The sequence below is a fragment of the Xiphophorus couchianus genome, chromosome 22 (assembly GCF_001444195.1).
Source record: "Xiphophorus couchianus chromosome 22, X_couchianus-1.0, whole genome shotgun sequence".
Lineage (NCBI taxonomy): Eukaryota > Metazoa > Chordata > Actinopteri > Cyprinodontiformes > Poeciliidae > Xiphophorus > Xiphophorus couchianus.
Genome location: NC_040249.1, coordinates 826,847 through 842,486, shown reverse-complemented (window position 1 = coordinate 842,486; position 15,640 = coordinate 826,847). Strand labels below are relative to the sequence as shown.

General features: G+C 38.2%; 1 protein-coding gene across 3 annotated transcripts; it reads right to left on the bottom strand.

Moving 5' to 3' along the window:
* Positions 1-2,540: 2,540 nt before the first annotated feature.
* LOC114137628 (uncharacterized) lies at positions 2,541-13,108 on the bottom strand. Of its 3 annotated transcripts, none has more exons than XM_028006379.1 (8): positions 12,773-13,108; positions 7,961-8,097; positions 7,294-7,870; positions 5,623-6,208; positions 4,879-4,940; positions 4,690-4,777; positions 4,503-4,606; positions 2,541-3,613 (listed from the first exon to the last, which is right to left on the bottom strand). In XM_028006379.1, the coding sequence occupies exons 1-8, from the start codon at positions 12,947-12,949 to the stop codon at positions 3,164-3,166; spliced, it is 2,181 nt and encodes a 726-aa protein (XP_027862180.1). In that variant the 5' UTR covers positions 12,950-13,108; the 3' UTR covers positions 2,541-3,163. The 3 variants fall into 3 exon arrangements, with proteins under 3 accessions (XP_027862180.1, XP_027862181.1, XP_027862182.1); XM_028006380.1 differs by having other exon boundaries at positions 7,961-11,106; positions 12,773-12,906; XM_028006381.1 differs by lacking the exon at positions 12,773-13,108 and adding an exon at positions 11,004-12,734 and having other exon boundaries at positions 7,961-10,736.
* Positions 13,109-15,640: the final 2,532 nt, after the last annotated feature.

The window sequence follows — 15,640 nt, the reverse complement described above, 5'->3', positions numbered from 1 at the left end:
TAGCCCTTGAGGACTGGACTTTTCTGACCCATGTTAGACCTTCCCTCCACCTCTGACCCGGGCATCTTTAAGTCCAAGTTTAAGGCCTTAAATACTAAGCAGAATAGAGCCACTTTCCTTATTTCTAGTGTTGATTCTATTGTTCCCTTGGTATTGTTTACTGTAAAGTGCTTTGGTCACCCTAGTTGGTTATTATGAAGCACTGTATGAATCAATTAATTTTCAATCAATAGATGCCCAAACGTTCAGGTAAAATCCTTATGTAGTTCAGACAACTCCACATGTTTATGTTTATGTTGGTAGGATGGAATGGGCTTTTATGACATCTATTAGTTGGAGTCTGCTGGATGTTGTGGAGACTTGCTGACACCAAGACCTTTTGCTGCAGTTCTTCAGCAGTGCTCACCTCTCACTGCATGTCAGCCTGGTGGCTTAAATGAAATTTGCCTCTCTGTCATATTTATAACCCAGGGAAACAGAAAGTCATTGATTAGTGATTAGAAGTTCTGAGACATTCCGTTAAGTTGTGTCAGAAGTTATTAGTTTAAATAATACATTGTAATGCTTAAAGCAACAGGACAGACCAAAAGACAAAACTTTCATTCTTTTAAAATTTAGTTTATTTTGAAAGTTTTCAAACGTTAGATTTTCTTGACTTGTAGTTTGGAAAATGTACTCAGCTTTTTCATGAGAACATTCAGGATACAGAAGGCCTGAAAAAAAATGGACTCTCCAAAGGGAGACAGTAAACCAGAGGAACCAAAGAATCTCCATCCTTTACCAAAGTTGGGTGTTAAATGTGTTGTTGATGTGAATGTCGGAGTTTCGCCTACTTGTGTTATGGGAGATGTTTATAGTTTTGGTCCCCGTTACTGAATGGGATTCAATCTTGAACACCAACTGTGTTCCCCAAAAACTGACCAGCTCAGAAATCATGAAAAAAAAAAAAAACGAGACATTTGTGTTGCAAATGTTTTGTGTGTGTGTTTGTCCTTTTGGATGAAGAAACGGGTTAGAAATTTTTTTTATTAAAAGTAGGAAAAAAAATACATCTTTATTCTGCATCCTCTTCAACCTGCGTTACACTTAGCTTCATGATGAGAGCAAAACATCAACTCACTGCAGGAACACTCACCTTGACAGAGAAAACTACTTTCTCCAGCTCACCGTGCTGAAAACTGTCAGTATCCGACTTCTACCTACAAATGTAGAAAATATTAGTAAGCTGTAATTTTCAGCTCAAAAATGCAAATGTAAGTGTATTTTTTTTAAGATACTAAAAAATAATGTATCTTAACAAAATACATTTGCATATTAACGAAAATACAACATATGAATGCAAAAAAATGAAGGGTTAAATGATCACTATGTGGCTCAGGGGTAACGGTCCTCAACATGACCATCTCTGGTTCCATTCTTGTTCCATTTGCCGCCTGTCTTCACACATTTAGGAAAACCAACTGTATTCTGGTCATTTACAATAATGTGTTAGATAATAATCTGTTAGATAACAGGTAGGCTGACTCCCGTTTCACCACTCGCCCTTCTATCTTCTTTAATCCTACATTTCTAAGGAATCAGGTGTCCCAACTATTTCTATGGAGTAGGACAAAGGGAAATTAATTTAATTTCTGTAATAAAACTAATAATTGACACAGTTGAATATACAAGAGAAAATTTCACAACTCCCATTCCATCATAGGGCAACACAGAGACAAACAGGACAAGCAGCCATGCACGCACACATCCTTCTCTGGTAACATACCTACCAAGAGAGACCAATTCATGTAACAGTCATGTTTTTGGACTGTAGGAGGAAGCCGGCGCTGGAGAGAACCCTCACATGCACAGGGAGAACATAGAAACTCCTGGGCCGGGATTCAAATGCAGGACCTTCTTGCTGCAACGCAGTTGGTTCCACAACCAACTGTGGCACTGTGCAGTCTAACTTGGTTTCAATAGTCTTTCTATTCATCCCCAAATTCAGTAAATGAAACAATTCCTCAGGCTTCACACGCTGTCATAACAATTGGGGAGAAAGTGGGTTTTGTTTCTATAAATTATCAGTGTAAAGGTGTACAAATGTAGGCAGCTGCACTATACATTTTACATTTATGCCCCGACTTCTTACAAAACCTTTCTTATTGTGAGGAAGACAGAAGTATTTATCACCCTTGCTGATGTATTCATACTTTATGCTCTATTTAGAGTTAGGTTTTCAAATGACTGATCTTGTCTGGTTTTATGTCAAAACACCCGACATTCTCCGTACATGACAGTGGGAGTTACACTGAGGAATGTTTATGTCCATTATACAAACATGAAAAACAAGATTTAATCATCACTGTTCAGATTCAGTGTGTGTTCTGCACTCTTCTGGGCCAGCGGTGCACAGAACCGCCCCGTAATACCAACGATGACAAATCTGCAACTGTGCCTGTTACACCAACACGTCACGACTCTCCAGGTTTCAGACAGGATCGCAATAGTGTCTTTTGGGCAGTTCCATTATTCTGACAACAATGACACCACTTCAACAATTACATCCGACTTTTAACACATTTTATTAAAAAGGTTTGGTTTCTTTATTTACAATCTCACAAGATACAGACACGTGTCATGTTGGGAGTTCTGATAAAAATAGGAAAATAAAGAAGAATTGGAAAATACTCATAATAAATGTGACGACAATTAGCCAGTTGTAATGTATAAGTACATAAACGGAGCCAGTAAAGATCAATGTGTTTACGCGGTGGAGTCAGAAAGCAAGGACAGTACGACATTTTGGAGACCTTCCTACCGTCAGCCAACACCAAATACCATGTTAAAACTGCAGACTGAGGAATAAAGATAAAAAGACAAACATCTGGAAAGAAGGGAATTAAATGCATCTGCCTCATAAATCCAATCCAGGTTGTGACTCCCACCAGCATCCCTCTCTGTAACACACACAGATACTTCTATATGTTTTTTCTTTGTGCAGGAGAACTTACCAATGCAGCAAAATAAATTTGGGATTTTTAAGGTGAACTCTCTTCTCAGATCAGAACAAAAGAAACAACAATACATAAAGAGGTTTCTTGACGAAATTTAAGACCTGAAAGTTTTAACGTTGAGCTGCAGCGATGAACCAGCATTCCTAGAAACCCGTAATCTACAAACATTAATTCTTACTCTTCTTCTTCTTCTTTTTCTCCTTCTTCTTCTTCTTTTTAGAATGTTTGACTTTAGGTGATTTCTCTTCTTCGCTGCTGTCACAGCTCTCAGAATTTTCCGTCTTGTGTTTCTCTCTGCTGGTTTTGGATGATTTATCACTGCTGTCTGGTTTTTCTTTGCCTTTCCCGTGCTCCTTGTTCTCCTGTTTCACAGCGACACTTTGAGGTGGAGGCGTTAGCCCTCTGCTGACGGTTATGAGCATCCTCTCCTTCTTCATCTCTTCCTTAAAGCAGATGTTTGCCTGCTCAGGCCTGCTGTCTCGTTGGCTGCTCCGGTGCTCCTTCTCATCCTTCCAATTCCTCTGAAGGTCTCTGTCACTCCAGGAGGCTGAATGGGAGGGTTGGCTGCTGGTGCTGCTGCTGTGACCTTTGCTGTCTCTAGTATGCTTGTCCAGCCGCTATAAAATGTAAAATAAAGAAATAAATAAAAAGGTCAGCCCGAATTTAATAAAACAGGAGTGTCAAGATACCAACTTGATGACATTCAGAACACATTAAAAGCGTAAAGCACCCTCCAACAGGACGACTCTTTATTGTAGCAACAAAATATTCTTTGTAAAATGCAGGCAGACGTTGCACCACAGCACAGTGGCAGAAAGATCAAGACTGGAATTTGATTGATCTCTGGAGAGATCTGAAAATGGCTGACAGACATTTCCATCCAACCTGGTGGAGCTGGAGAAGAACTGCAGAGAGGAGAATGGGCCAGACTGTCTAAACCACAGGTGAGTTAAGCTGGTAGCATCATGTTCGAAAGACTGAAGGCTGAAATTGCTGCCAAAAGTGGGTCAGCAAAGTATTAAGCGTAGGCTGTGAATACTTATGTAAATGTGATTTCTTGGTTTCCTATTTTTTATTTATTTGCAAATATTTCAATTATTTTTTTTTTCAGTATTGTCATAATGGGATATTTGTATGTCGAATTTTTAGGAAAGACAGTTTAATAGAATGTGGAATAATACTGTAACATAAAATGTGAAGCGCAGTAAACACTTTTCAGATGAACTTTACTGAAAGGTTCTGTCATATTTTGTTAGATCAACATTCCCTAGGCAGGTCAAACTGTCCACATTTTGGTCCTTTTATTGTTTATATTCAGGTCCAACATTTTTCTATGATTTCAGACCTTTATACAGTAGTCAGCTGACTGACAAGTTGACTGGATGGACAAAATTCATTTATTACCTAATAAAATAGGCAGTCTCTATTATGGGCAGGGAGCTTTATCACCAAATAACGTTCACATTTACATGACAGCAACAGAACATGCAGCACAAAGATACTCACACTTTGGTGGAAAGTTGCATGGTTTTCAGCAGAATTCAAATCTCCAATGAACTCCTGACATTTCTGGCAGTAAAACCCAACCACTGGGGAAATAAAACCCAGTCCTGGGAACAGAAAATAAATGCTGCAAAGTATGGTGGAGAGAGGGTTTACAAAAGGAAGAAAACCTACAGAGAAAACTTGTTACCTTCGTGTCTAAGCAACTCCTCAATTTCTGCCACTAGGGATTCAATTTGCTTCATTTTAGCTCTTTTCTTGTCACCTTGGTCACCTGACTGTAAAGCATAGGGTATGTTTTTAAGTACAAGTGTGAGAGGATGCATTTCAACATTTGGATGCTTAATTTAATAATCACGGTTGCTTGAGAATCTCTTACCTTGTGTTTATCAGACGAGGTCAGGGACTGGTCGTTACTTTTTGTCCGTTTCTCCTTTGTTGCTTAAGGAAGTCAGACAAAACAGATTTTAGTGTATCAAAGACGACAGTAAAGAAGCTAATGCATGAGACAATTTCAATTATTATTATTATCAGCATTTTACTTTTTTATGTCCACTCTTTGCTTTGTTCAGCAGAGCTAGATAAATAACTGGAAGATTAACCCAGAGGCTTCAGGCTTTTCTTCCCGATAAGATAAGCTGTATGATAAGAAACACAGACTCAAAAATCAGTCTCAGAAAATCAGGATCTCCTCAAGATTCAACTCCAAATCAGGAGACAAACAGTGAGGAGGCACATGATAAAAACTCTTGAGTTACGACCAGCAAGTGACATATTAAAGTCCATTGTAAAATACTTTGATGGGGCCAAAGGCAAAGTAAATGTACATCAAGCTTTCCAAGTTTAATCAATGAGGAGCCATAGATAAAAATGGCTGAGGGCAGGAAAGGATCTCCTGTAGTAATCTACGTTACAGCAGATCTGAGGAAGCCTCTGAGTGACAGACCCTCTGTTGTAGAAATAGTTTCACGAAGAGTCATTTTATCCTACATACATAACACCGATTTAAATTCACAAGGATAACCTCGTCTTTGCCATTGGGCAACATGTTTATCTGCATACTGAAGAAAAAACAAATGTCCCTGTTGTAACAGACAACAAAGACAAGAGAGAAGGTGCTAACCTTTGATCAGAGACTGCAGAGACTCCAGAGCTTTCCGTACATTTGGGTTACTCAGTGTCTCTGCTGCTGTGTCAGAACTGAATAGTCCACCAGACGCCTCACTGCCCTCCTTTTGGCCTTGAGTCTTCATCAGCATCTTGCCAATATCTGATTTTCCACCCAGGTTGCTTAATATATTCTTGATTTTCTCACATTCTATGCTATCCAGACTGACGGAGGAGAAAGTCGATAAAGATATCTGTTGGGGGGGTTTTGGATCAACCAAATTATTGAGCCCACTGAACAGGGACGTGTTCTGGTGACGGCCAACACCAGAAGAATGGTTTTTGTCCACTTTGACATGGCCTCCATTCTGAGGTGGTTCAGCCCCATACAGGAAAGACTCCTCATCCTCCAGCTCACTAGCCTTCTGAACAGACAGGTTCTCCTGACCGTTGTCATTGAGCCAAGAAAAGTCACTGCCAACTCTCTCATGAGGAAGCAACATGCTGTCGCTTTCCATCGATGTCATAATGTCCAGGTTGTTCCGCTTCTCAATCTTACACTTAGCAGAGGTACTTTCCAGCTTCTTGGTTTCATCAGAGACCTGTGCAGAACCAATTGAAACAATTACTTACAGGGAATAAGGGGAAAGATTAAATTGGTCTGGTAATAAATGCATTCTGCATGAATAATATGGTAAAATTTTGATTCATTTCTGTGATTTTTAGAGTGCGATACACACCCTTCAAACACATATAATATGATCTTTTATGGCTTTACCATAATATATATGTTTATATATCTACGTAATATATCTATTTCTGCACTTGAAATCAAGTTTGCATTTTGTAAAGTTGGGTTCTGTGAGACGTTATGACCAGATGGCTTTTTAAGCCGTATAGCATTATATTAACATATTTGCTCCACTGAGAACTTAGCCCATCTTGACACTTGCCGTTTTTCCATCAAGGTTTTTAAGTATCGTGTTGGAAAAGGTTGATGGAAACAGTAAAATTTGAAGAAACGTCCTAAATTTTGCATAAAGGTTTTTACACTCGCTTTAAGTGGCTTTTGCTAAAAAGACTTCGTGAGAAAGAAGCAAAATGGAAACACATTATCTGAGAAAATTTGTAGCAAATGTTCCCATCCATTATAATAAAAAACATATCCCATCTGAGAATCATCTCTGACCTGAATTCTGAACTAAATGAATTCTGAACTCTCGCTATCCGGGACCTGACTGCACGATGAGGAGCTGTAGAGTCTTTGGATTGTGTCTGATGCAAAATGAGCCCATCCTCTCAATATCAGAGAATTTTGCCAATTTCTGATCACTTCAATTTGAGAGATGTTCCCTGATTTCAAAACTTTAGCTGCCGTTTTGTAATTCCAGTCTCCAGTGCAGCTGCAGAGTGTGAACTCAGCTTCCAGATTAATATGAAAACCCTGTGACCTTTGATTGCACACAAATGGGTAATCCACTTCCGTGTTCATAATTTAAATGCAAGTTACATGTATCTGTTTGATGTTTGATTGCACAATGTGGATTCTCTGATCGACTTATTGAATATTAATGAAACTGAATGAAAATAAAAAGCAGCTGGATTGCATGGTTTTCATTTTTAAGAAATCATGGGTAACAATTTTTCAAAATGACTCAGTGAAAAAGTAACGGCTGAAGATTCTTACCTGAATACCAAGGATGGCATCTTTGAGCGCTGGTAACCGTTCTTCCAAATCTTTGCTCTTCATCACCATCTTCAGTCCTTCCAACAAACTATTTCCTGTCAAATTGTTACTGCTGCTGCCAACACTGCTACTACTATGCACAGGGCTCCTCTTCCTCTTTTTTTCAATACTTGCACTACGGGACTTAGACCTTCTGACTTTGCTCTTACTTCGTTTGTGACTCTTTTTGCTCTGACTTCGGCTCCGACTGCGAGCCCTACTTTTGCTTCTAGCTCGACTCTTTCCGCGCACACAGCTTTTGCTTCTTCCCATACTTCTGCTTCTTCCCCTGCTTTTGCTTCTTGGTCGGCTTTTGGCTCGAGACTTCCCTCGACTTCTGCCCCGACTTCGACTTCTGCTTCGACTCTTGTTCCTGCCAGCGTGCTTCTGGAACTGTGGATCTCCTTTGACTGCTTCTTTCAGGTCTTTAGCAGACTTCAATGCATCCAACAAATTGTATGTCATGTTCCCTTTGAGATAGTCTGGTAGAGGTTTGTTGGCCGCAAGGCATCTCAGAAATTCCTCTCCAGCCCGATCACTAAAAACGAATAAGAATGCATTTCAAATTTTTAAAGAAATAAAAGTACAATAGCAGTAGCAGCTTAAAAAAAATTATTCACACACAGACCTGTTGTCTTGAGGGTGGTGTTTCACAATTAAAGGATTCCACAGGGGGGCCTGATGATGTTGCAGTTCTGCCGAAGGAACAAGCTGCTGGTTGCCTCCCACTATACTATGGTCTATAGGGAAGTTGCTACAGTGGGGCTGAGAGTATTCAGAATTCATGTTTTAGTGACATACACAATAAAACTATAACAACCATCAGTATAGGTGAAAGTGATGTGCAGGGTCCAAAGGGGGTCTCATTGCTGGTGATCCCAATTTCTTTGTAAATAGTTACTATTATGTAAACTTGTGAAAATGATCATCTTAAATATTCAAAATATTTTCATACCTCAAACTTTAACCATAAACAGAAAGTATTTTGGTCTTATTCTTAGAATGCTCATACAAGAAGTTATAGAAAATATACAAACAAATATATATATATATATATATATATATATACAGTACAGACCAAAGGTTTGGACACACCTTCTCATTGAATTCAATGAGAAAGTGTGTCCAAACTTTTGTAGAAAGTTTGGACTTGGTATATAAATACATACCAATATATATACCAAGTTTCTCAAATTGTCTAAACTAATTCCTTAGTAAGTTTAGAGCTAATTTACCTCACCGACACATTTCAATACAATCCTTGGTTTTTAAGCAGTCCTATTCATACTAGACCATTACAGTAGCACATTCTATGGACTTCATGTGCTATACTTTGTACATTTCTGGTGTTACTGAGTGATGAACACACATAGCATATTTTGGTGTAAACAAACCTAAATTAGTTAAACCTAATTAACACACTATCATCATTACATCATTTTATTGGTTCTATTTTTATCCATTTTGCTTCTAATAGTTTTACTTTCATCATCATTTTGTCAATAGTCTTCTGTGTTACTCACATATCAAGTTTGCTGATTAAAATGTTTTAACTCTAAAGCTTATTATTTTTCTTAATATTAGCGCTTGTTTATTTGAGAAAAAATGTCTATGTTCTTTCCATACATGTGTAGCATCTTTCTGTATCTATAATGCCAGTGCTGGGCTTAGGCTTTTTATCTATTTTTAAACCTAGAACTCATCAGGCAAGTATAAATAATAAAGATTGAATTGGTAGGCTATTTTCTTGATAGGTTTTTTGATCCCAGCTGAGTAATTACTACTTTTTTTAATGTCTTAAGCAATTATTATAATTATTTATAACCAAACTCGACTCCAATAAAAACATATAAAAGGTTAAAAAAAATCCATTTAATAAATTTTCAATGAATACGGTCTGACTTCGCTCTCACTGACACAAGCTTTCAGACGTGTGTGGTGGTGAACTACTGTATCTAGCATATTTGGAAATAAAGAGTACATTTTTAAGACAAAACCATGGACCTAGCTTGAAAAGTTAACAGTCAGCCCTCTGCTACCTCTACTACACTACAGCCTCCCTCCAAGGCAGAGCCTGCAGAGTACTCGAGAAATGGAGGAGAAGCAATGATAGATTGCTTCTCCTCCATTAGCACAGCTGCAGCACACTGGTTGAAGAACAGTATGCTTTGAATGGGAGAAGGGTGTGAGCAGCACATACACAGGCATGATTGACATTGCTAAGACTTTCCACCTGGCTTTGATTAGTTGTTTCTGACCAGAATCTGTGTATTTCAGTAAATGGCTGTAGGGCGACTAAAAGGAGCCTGATATTTTTCCCCCACATATTATTATCTCTCCCATAGTCATGTCAGAACAGTAACAGTTTAAGCAAATATGTGAAATAAAATACATTTTTATCAAATTTACCAGTCACAACTTTGAAGTTCTTACCAAAGCTCACCCAACAACAAAATACATCACAAAAGCAAGATAATAAAATGACCTAAAACAATGAATAAAGCCATTGACATACATTAAACAAATGTAGCATCAAATGTTTGACATGAAATAAAATTTAATGAGTAGATTAAACAAAAACATCCCGATTCACATTTATAGTTTAGTAAATGATTTTTGGAAGTTGCAGAAATTTTTTTTTAAATAATCCAAATGATATCCTACTGAACATCAAAACTGCAAAAGTAAGAGTAGTAAATACATACAAAATTGCTGAAACCACAGATAAACACAATTAAATCAAACATCTCAGCTTTTAGTAGAACCATCTTCTTTTCTCCTCCATGTGCAGATTGACAACACTGAAGTGTCTGAGGTTAATCCAGGCCTTGATCTCCACATTTGATTGTGCTTTCTCTCAAGGACAAAGTTCTAAACAGGCTTGAAATAAAAGGTAAACTTAACAAATGATCACTTCCAAAGTTAGAATCAATGAGAATGTGCAGAATTTTATCTTAAACTGCATAGCTATTAAATAAAGTTTACTAGGTCATAGGAATGCACAGAATGCAGAGTCATAAACTGTACAAAATTATTACACAAAGATATACACACAGTCTTCTAATATCAGTAAATTGATTTTTAAAAAATTAGCAGTACAACAAAACGTGAATCTGAGATACTTAAAAAACATATAGAAACACATGAATAATACTAATAATGATCAAATGAAAGACAAAAGTGGAATGCAAATTTTATCCTAGTTAGAACTATGCAATGTTAGGTAAGTTTACAAATTTCTCAATAGTTCAGATTTTTACACATCTCCAGACAAATGCATTAGTTTCTCCAAGCCTGTTAGTTAGTGCTGAATAAGCCACAGCAGAAACAGCTGAGAGCATCTCAAAAGCCAACTATAGAACCAAATCATCTCTTCAGGGGTTCTGTTCACTTTTAATTTTACCCTGCAAAATATGAGAAACACGCATTATTTCCTTCAACACTTCATTTAGGCATAACAAAAGAAGAATGTAAAAAGAATCATACAAAAACTTAAGAAAAAGGAATCATACAAAAACTTAAGAAAGCAAGTGAGGAATAAGCTAATCTTGCAAAATAGGCAGCTAAAGTTTGCCACTGAAAACATGCTAACTGAATATCAGCATTAATATACAAGATATGTGGTTGAGAACAGTACAGTATTTAAACAACTAACGTTCATGTCAACTTACTCTTTCTGGCACAAATTGTCCATCTTCAGGAAAAAATAAGCGTTTGTCGCGACGGAAGGAAAACCAAAATACGTAAATGGACTGCAGAAAATCTTGCTGTTGGCTGAGAAAGGTACAAAACAACAGTATGCCTTAGATTTTAAGAAAAAGTGTCATTTTAATTAGCTTTTTTTATATATATACACACATCTTTAATAATAATTTTACGACTTCTACAGGTTTCACTTTAGAAGATGCTCACCCCATCAGAGCTGACTGTGAAAATGGGGGTTAACATCCCAGAGTCTTCGAGGCAGAGATGACAGTAAGAAAAGAAAATATGGATTTACTTCAACTGATGATGTTATGATGCTTATCTGCAATATTACCATCCCATGATTTTCTAACATTAGTTAGCCCTAAAGGTCCCCCTGCTAACTCTGGCACTACACAACATCTATCCTCCTGTTATTAAACAGGCAGACAGTGGAAAAATGCCTGTATGATCATTTGTTCACTCAGTCATCGAGTACGACTCGCTCTGATATTTCAGTTCACATACACAAATTCATGTCAGAATGGATCCAAAGTGTAGCAAAGTGCATCGGATCATTGACTTCGGGACATAAGTTTACTGTCAATTGTATGTGAATTATGATTTGTGTCTATTATTAACTAGGTAAGATCAAAGAGGCTGGTTGCAAAAACACACCATGGTTTTGAGGATCAACATGAGCTGTGCTTTAATGCAGAAACCATGGCTATTCAGTCCAATTCATCTTCTAGTAAAGCACACTTGAAAACAACAAATGGTTGATCAAAGTATTGCACACTAAGGGGATAACTAAAGATATAACCATATCAAGTAACATGATAACGTCCATGAAAGAACAAACAATTTATGCTGTGCTGATTGCTGGGAAAATAGATGGATTTCAGAGGAGATGGTGAAGGAGCTGCTTAGCATGTAGAGGTGACCTGGTCCATAACCTAGGGGCCGCTACAGCAAGAGCCCCATCATGAGCTTCTGCTCTCACATAAACTAGTGATTTGCCTTTCAAAGACTGTTTTTGTCCAGTTGAAAATCGTGTTTCACTGAAAACATTTATGCATTTGCAATTTTATTTCTCTTTTTACATAATAGTCTTTTAATCCAAAAATACATATGCACATTTTTACACATTAAAAACTGTACTGAGGTAAACATTTCTTGAATAAGCGTATGCTCTTTTTGATACCTGCCTTATTAATTGTCCCACTACAAACTACTGTGCAAAAATAAAAAAAACACTAAATCACAAAGTCAATTTCCTCCAAACTCTCAGGCTATGGCTCTAGTTTATATGTCCTCCAGAATGGCCGTCAGGAACACTGTTCATTTAAAACAGGAGTGCTCAGGACCAGTCCTCGAGAGCCAACATCCTGCAACTTTCTGAAGCATCCTTACTCCAACAGACCGGGATCAGCTCTAAACAGGCCTGGTAACCAGCCACTCATTTGATTCAAGTGTGTTGGAGCAGGGATGCATCTGAAAGCTGCAGGATGGTCGCTCTAGGAGGACTGGACTTGAGCACCCCTGTTTTAAAAACTGAAATAATGTAGAAGCATGCAGTGAGGCGCTGCAAACAGGCGGCTCGTGATTGGTTTATTTAGCATACAGCTAAAGTTTAATCGTGAAAAAAAATCTGTCAACATTACAGTTACAGTGCTGAAAACTGCTTGCATTGTGAAACACCGTCTATGCACTGCTATTAGCCGCAGAGGTAGCGCTGAAAAGAGTCGGTACGTACACTGACGTAGTGGCTTGCTGGCAGCCTGCTGAACAGAAAACGGTTCTCCGAAAACGGGCCGCCGTGTCCAGGGTGAGGCGGGGGACAGACCACCGGGGGTCTGACATGCAGACCGAGGGGCGGTGGAGAACCAAACGGCAGCCGCGGCCTCTGCTCAGGTTGGTCCGGCCGGTACATGACCCAGAAGCCCAAAACCTCCCAGAGGTCACTCTGAGCTCACGTTTAAACGTTAACAATGAATGTCAGTCTCCGTAGGAATTAGCTAGGTTTGATATCTTTTCGGGTCTTACTTCACAGTACACACACAGAAGCCACCGGAACTACAAGTGACGAAACATCCGGCATGTAAACTTCATAGTAAAGATTGGAAATACAATTTCTTTTTTTTTTTTTTTGATGGCCCAAAATATTGTACATTTTCAGAGAAACTGTTCAGAATAAATACGCACCCACGACTAATTGTCTATGGTCTACAGCAGTGTTAGAGGACCGGTGTGTCTCGCAAGTCTAAAAAACTTCTTAACTGGACGATGAGGAGGTAAATACATATGAAGGGCCACCAGAGGGCGTAGGTGCACTCCAAGAACAATAAAAAAAAATCGAAGTTAGGTAATATAACTAGCTACACTTAGTTACATTTATTTGATAACTGTTTTGTGGAAAAAATGCTGCTTACTTTTACTCCCCAATTTTTATATGAAGTGTTGTTATTCATACTAATTTGAGTACAATTTCTGGATATCTACCCACTGGGAGCAAGGGCGTAAATCCCATTTCATTATTGGGGGGACCATAAACAGGAACATTTCTTAAGACCAATTTTGGGGGGTCGGCAAAGTTACAGTGAAATGTAAGGTTAAATATGGTTTAAAAACCTTTTAAACCACATTCAAGCTGCAGGACCAAAAATGACTAGTAATGCATATCAAATGTGTTTTTCTCAGTGAGCAAACTATTGAGAAATCAAACTAAAATTCAAATGTTGCTTCTAAGCAAGTTTTGTTCAGTCTCACTGATCTAATTTCTGCTACATCTTTACAAAAATTAAAGGTTCTAAATAAAAACGTTTTAATGAGTAACTGCTCATAGTAAAATTCCTCATAAACATCGATTTATTAAAATGGCTCCCTATGCAAGTTATGGGGTACTTAAATTATAACTGAAGTTGCTTTATTTTAAAGCCTTTTTTAGTTTTGCCATGTCCTGGATGACTGAGAACCAACAGGTAGATAGAAATGAATATCTGGGGGGTTATAATAACTTTAACGTCACATTTAAAGCACCAGGGTTTATATAGAAAAATATTCAGATTTTATTTTGTGGTTTTAAAGGCTCTACATTGAAGACAGTGAGAAATAAAGGCACAGCTTTCTGTTTTTTCAATCTGTTCTGGGCTCCCACACACAGAGCTGTTGGTCACTTGCTCAGCCCCTCCCTCCTGTTTCAAACTCTTCTAATTAACTAAAAGTTAAAAGAGTGAAATATGAATGAGATGTTTGTTACCTTTGACAAAAAAAAAATAGCTTAAGTCTATGAAAGCAGTGCAGCAGTTTTGCTAAAGAAGCAGCTTATCATGATTCAGCCAAAGTAATAAAATAACGAGCTGCAGTCTGATCTTTATTGTTAATGTGTTTCTTCTTATTGAGCAGTGAAACTAAATAAAAGGTTTACATGTCTTTTGCTTTAAGTATTTACTTACTGGAGGGTTTTATGTTTGTGCTGCAGAGCCACAGCTAACAGCTAACAGCTAGCTCCTCACTTCAGCGGCTCTGCCCAGTCTGTACCGTCCAGCGCTGCTGTTGGATTGAACCACTGTTCTAACAATGGTAGTGGGTGTTAAGGAAAAATGATTATTTTTAGTGCTTAATACAGTTAATCTTACGACATGTGTAAAAGGTATATTCAGCACTCTTATTTGGAACAGCTTTGTGTCGAGCATTTGGGATTGAGCAGATGAGCAGGCATTCAGACAGGCAGGAGCTCCCCGCTGTGAGGCGAAGCCATAAAATTAGCATTCCCGGCAGGGCAGAGAGACTTTAGATTTCACAGGTATCTGTGAAGTCTTATCTCAGGATCGTTCTGTACTCAGAATGACCGAGTCACAGGGGGTCAGGGCAGCGGTTTGCTTCTTTGTCTGGCTAGAAGACAGATGGCCCTTTGATCTTTGCATAGATCAGGGGGAGTTCCAAGTCTCTCTGAGTGCTTAAGGGAGTTTCCAGTTGGTCAACAGGAGGAACGCCTTGAGTGCATAAATTAAATAGAAAAATCACCCCCTTAGTATAAGATTACGTGTCAGGAGAAAAAATACAGAGAGCGGCCACCATTTTGCCTTTTTTATATCGGCTCTCTCCAAAGACGCGTCTTTGCCTTTTTGTTTGTCTTTGTTTTGTGTTTGTCTGTCTTCCCCTTGTCTGTCTTTATTTTTATGAGAAAAATGCATATCTCTGTTCCTCTGCAGTTTTGTTGTTGATTGCCTTGTATGAGATTAAACTCTGTGATCTGTGACGTCAACACGCTTTGTTGTTGTTTCACTTTAGCGCACGCCGCCGCCACTCGCTGAGGACTCGGAAGATTAAGGAGGAAAGAGCCAAACGTTTTGTCCAAAGTTAACATTAAATTATCCTCTTTTTTAATATGGGGGACCTAAAAATTTATTCTTATTTTTTTCTTAGATAAATGGCAGATTTATTTTGTTTGTTTTTTGCCTTTTCAAATTGATATTATTTAAAAGCAAATGTTTCTTCAATGATTTTTTTTGGGCAGGGGGGACAATTCTAGACTTTTCCAAGATTTGGGGGGTCCGGGCCCCTCCGACCCCCCTGGGATTTACACCTATGACTGTGAGTAACTTCACTGAAGTCAGAACAA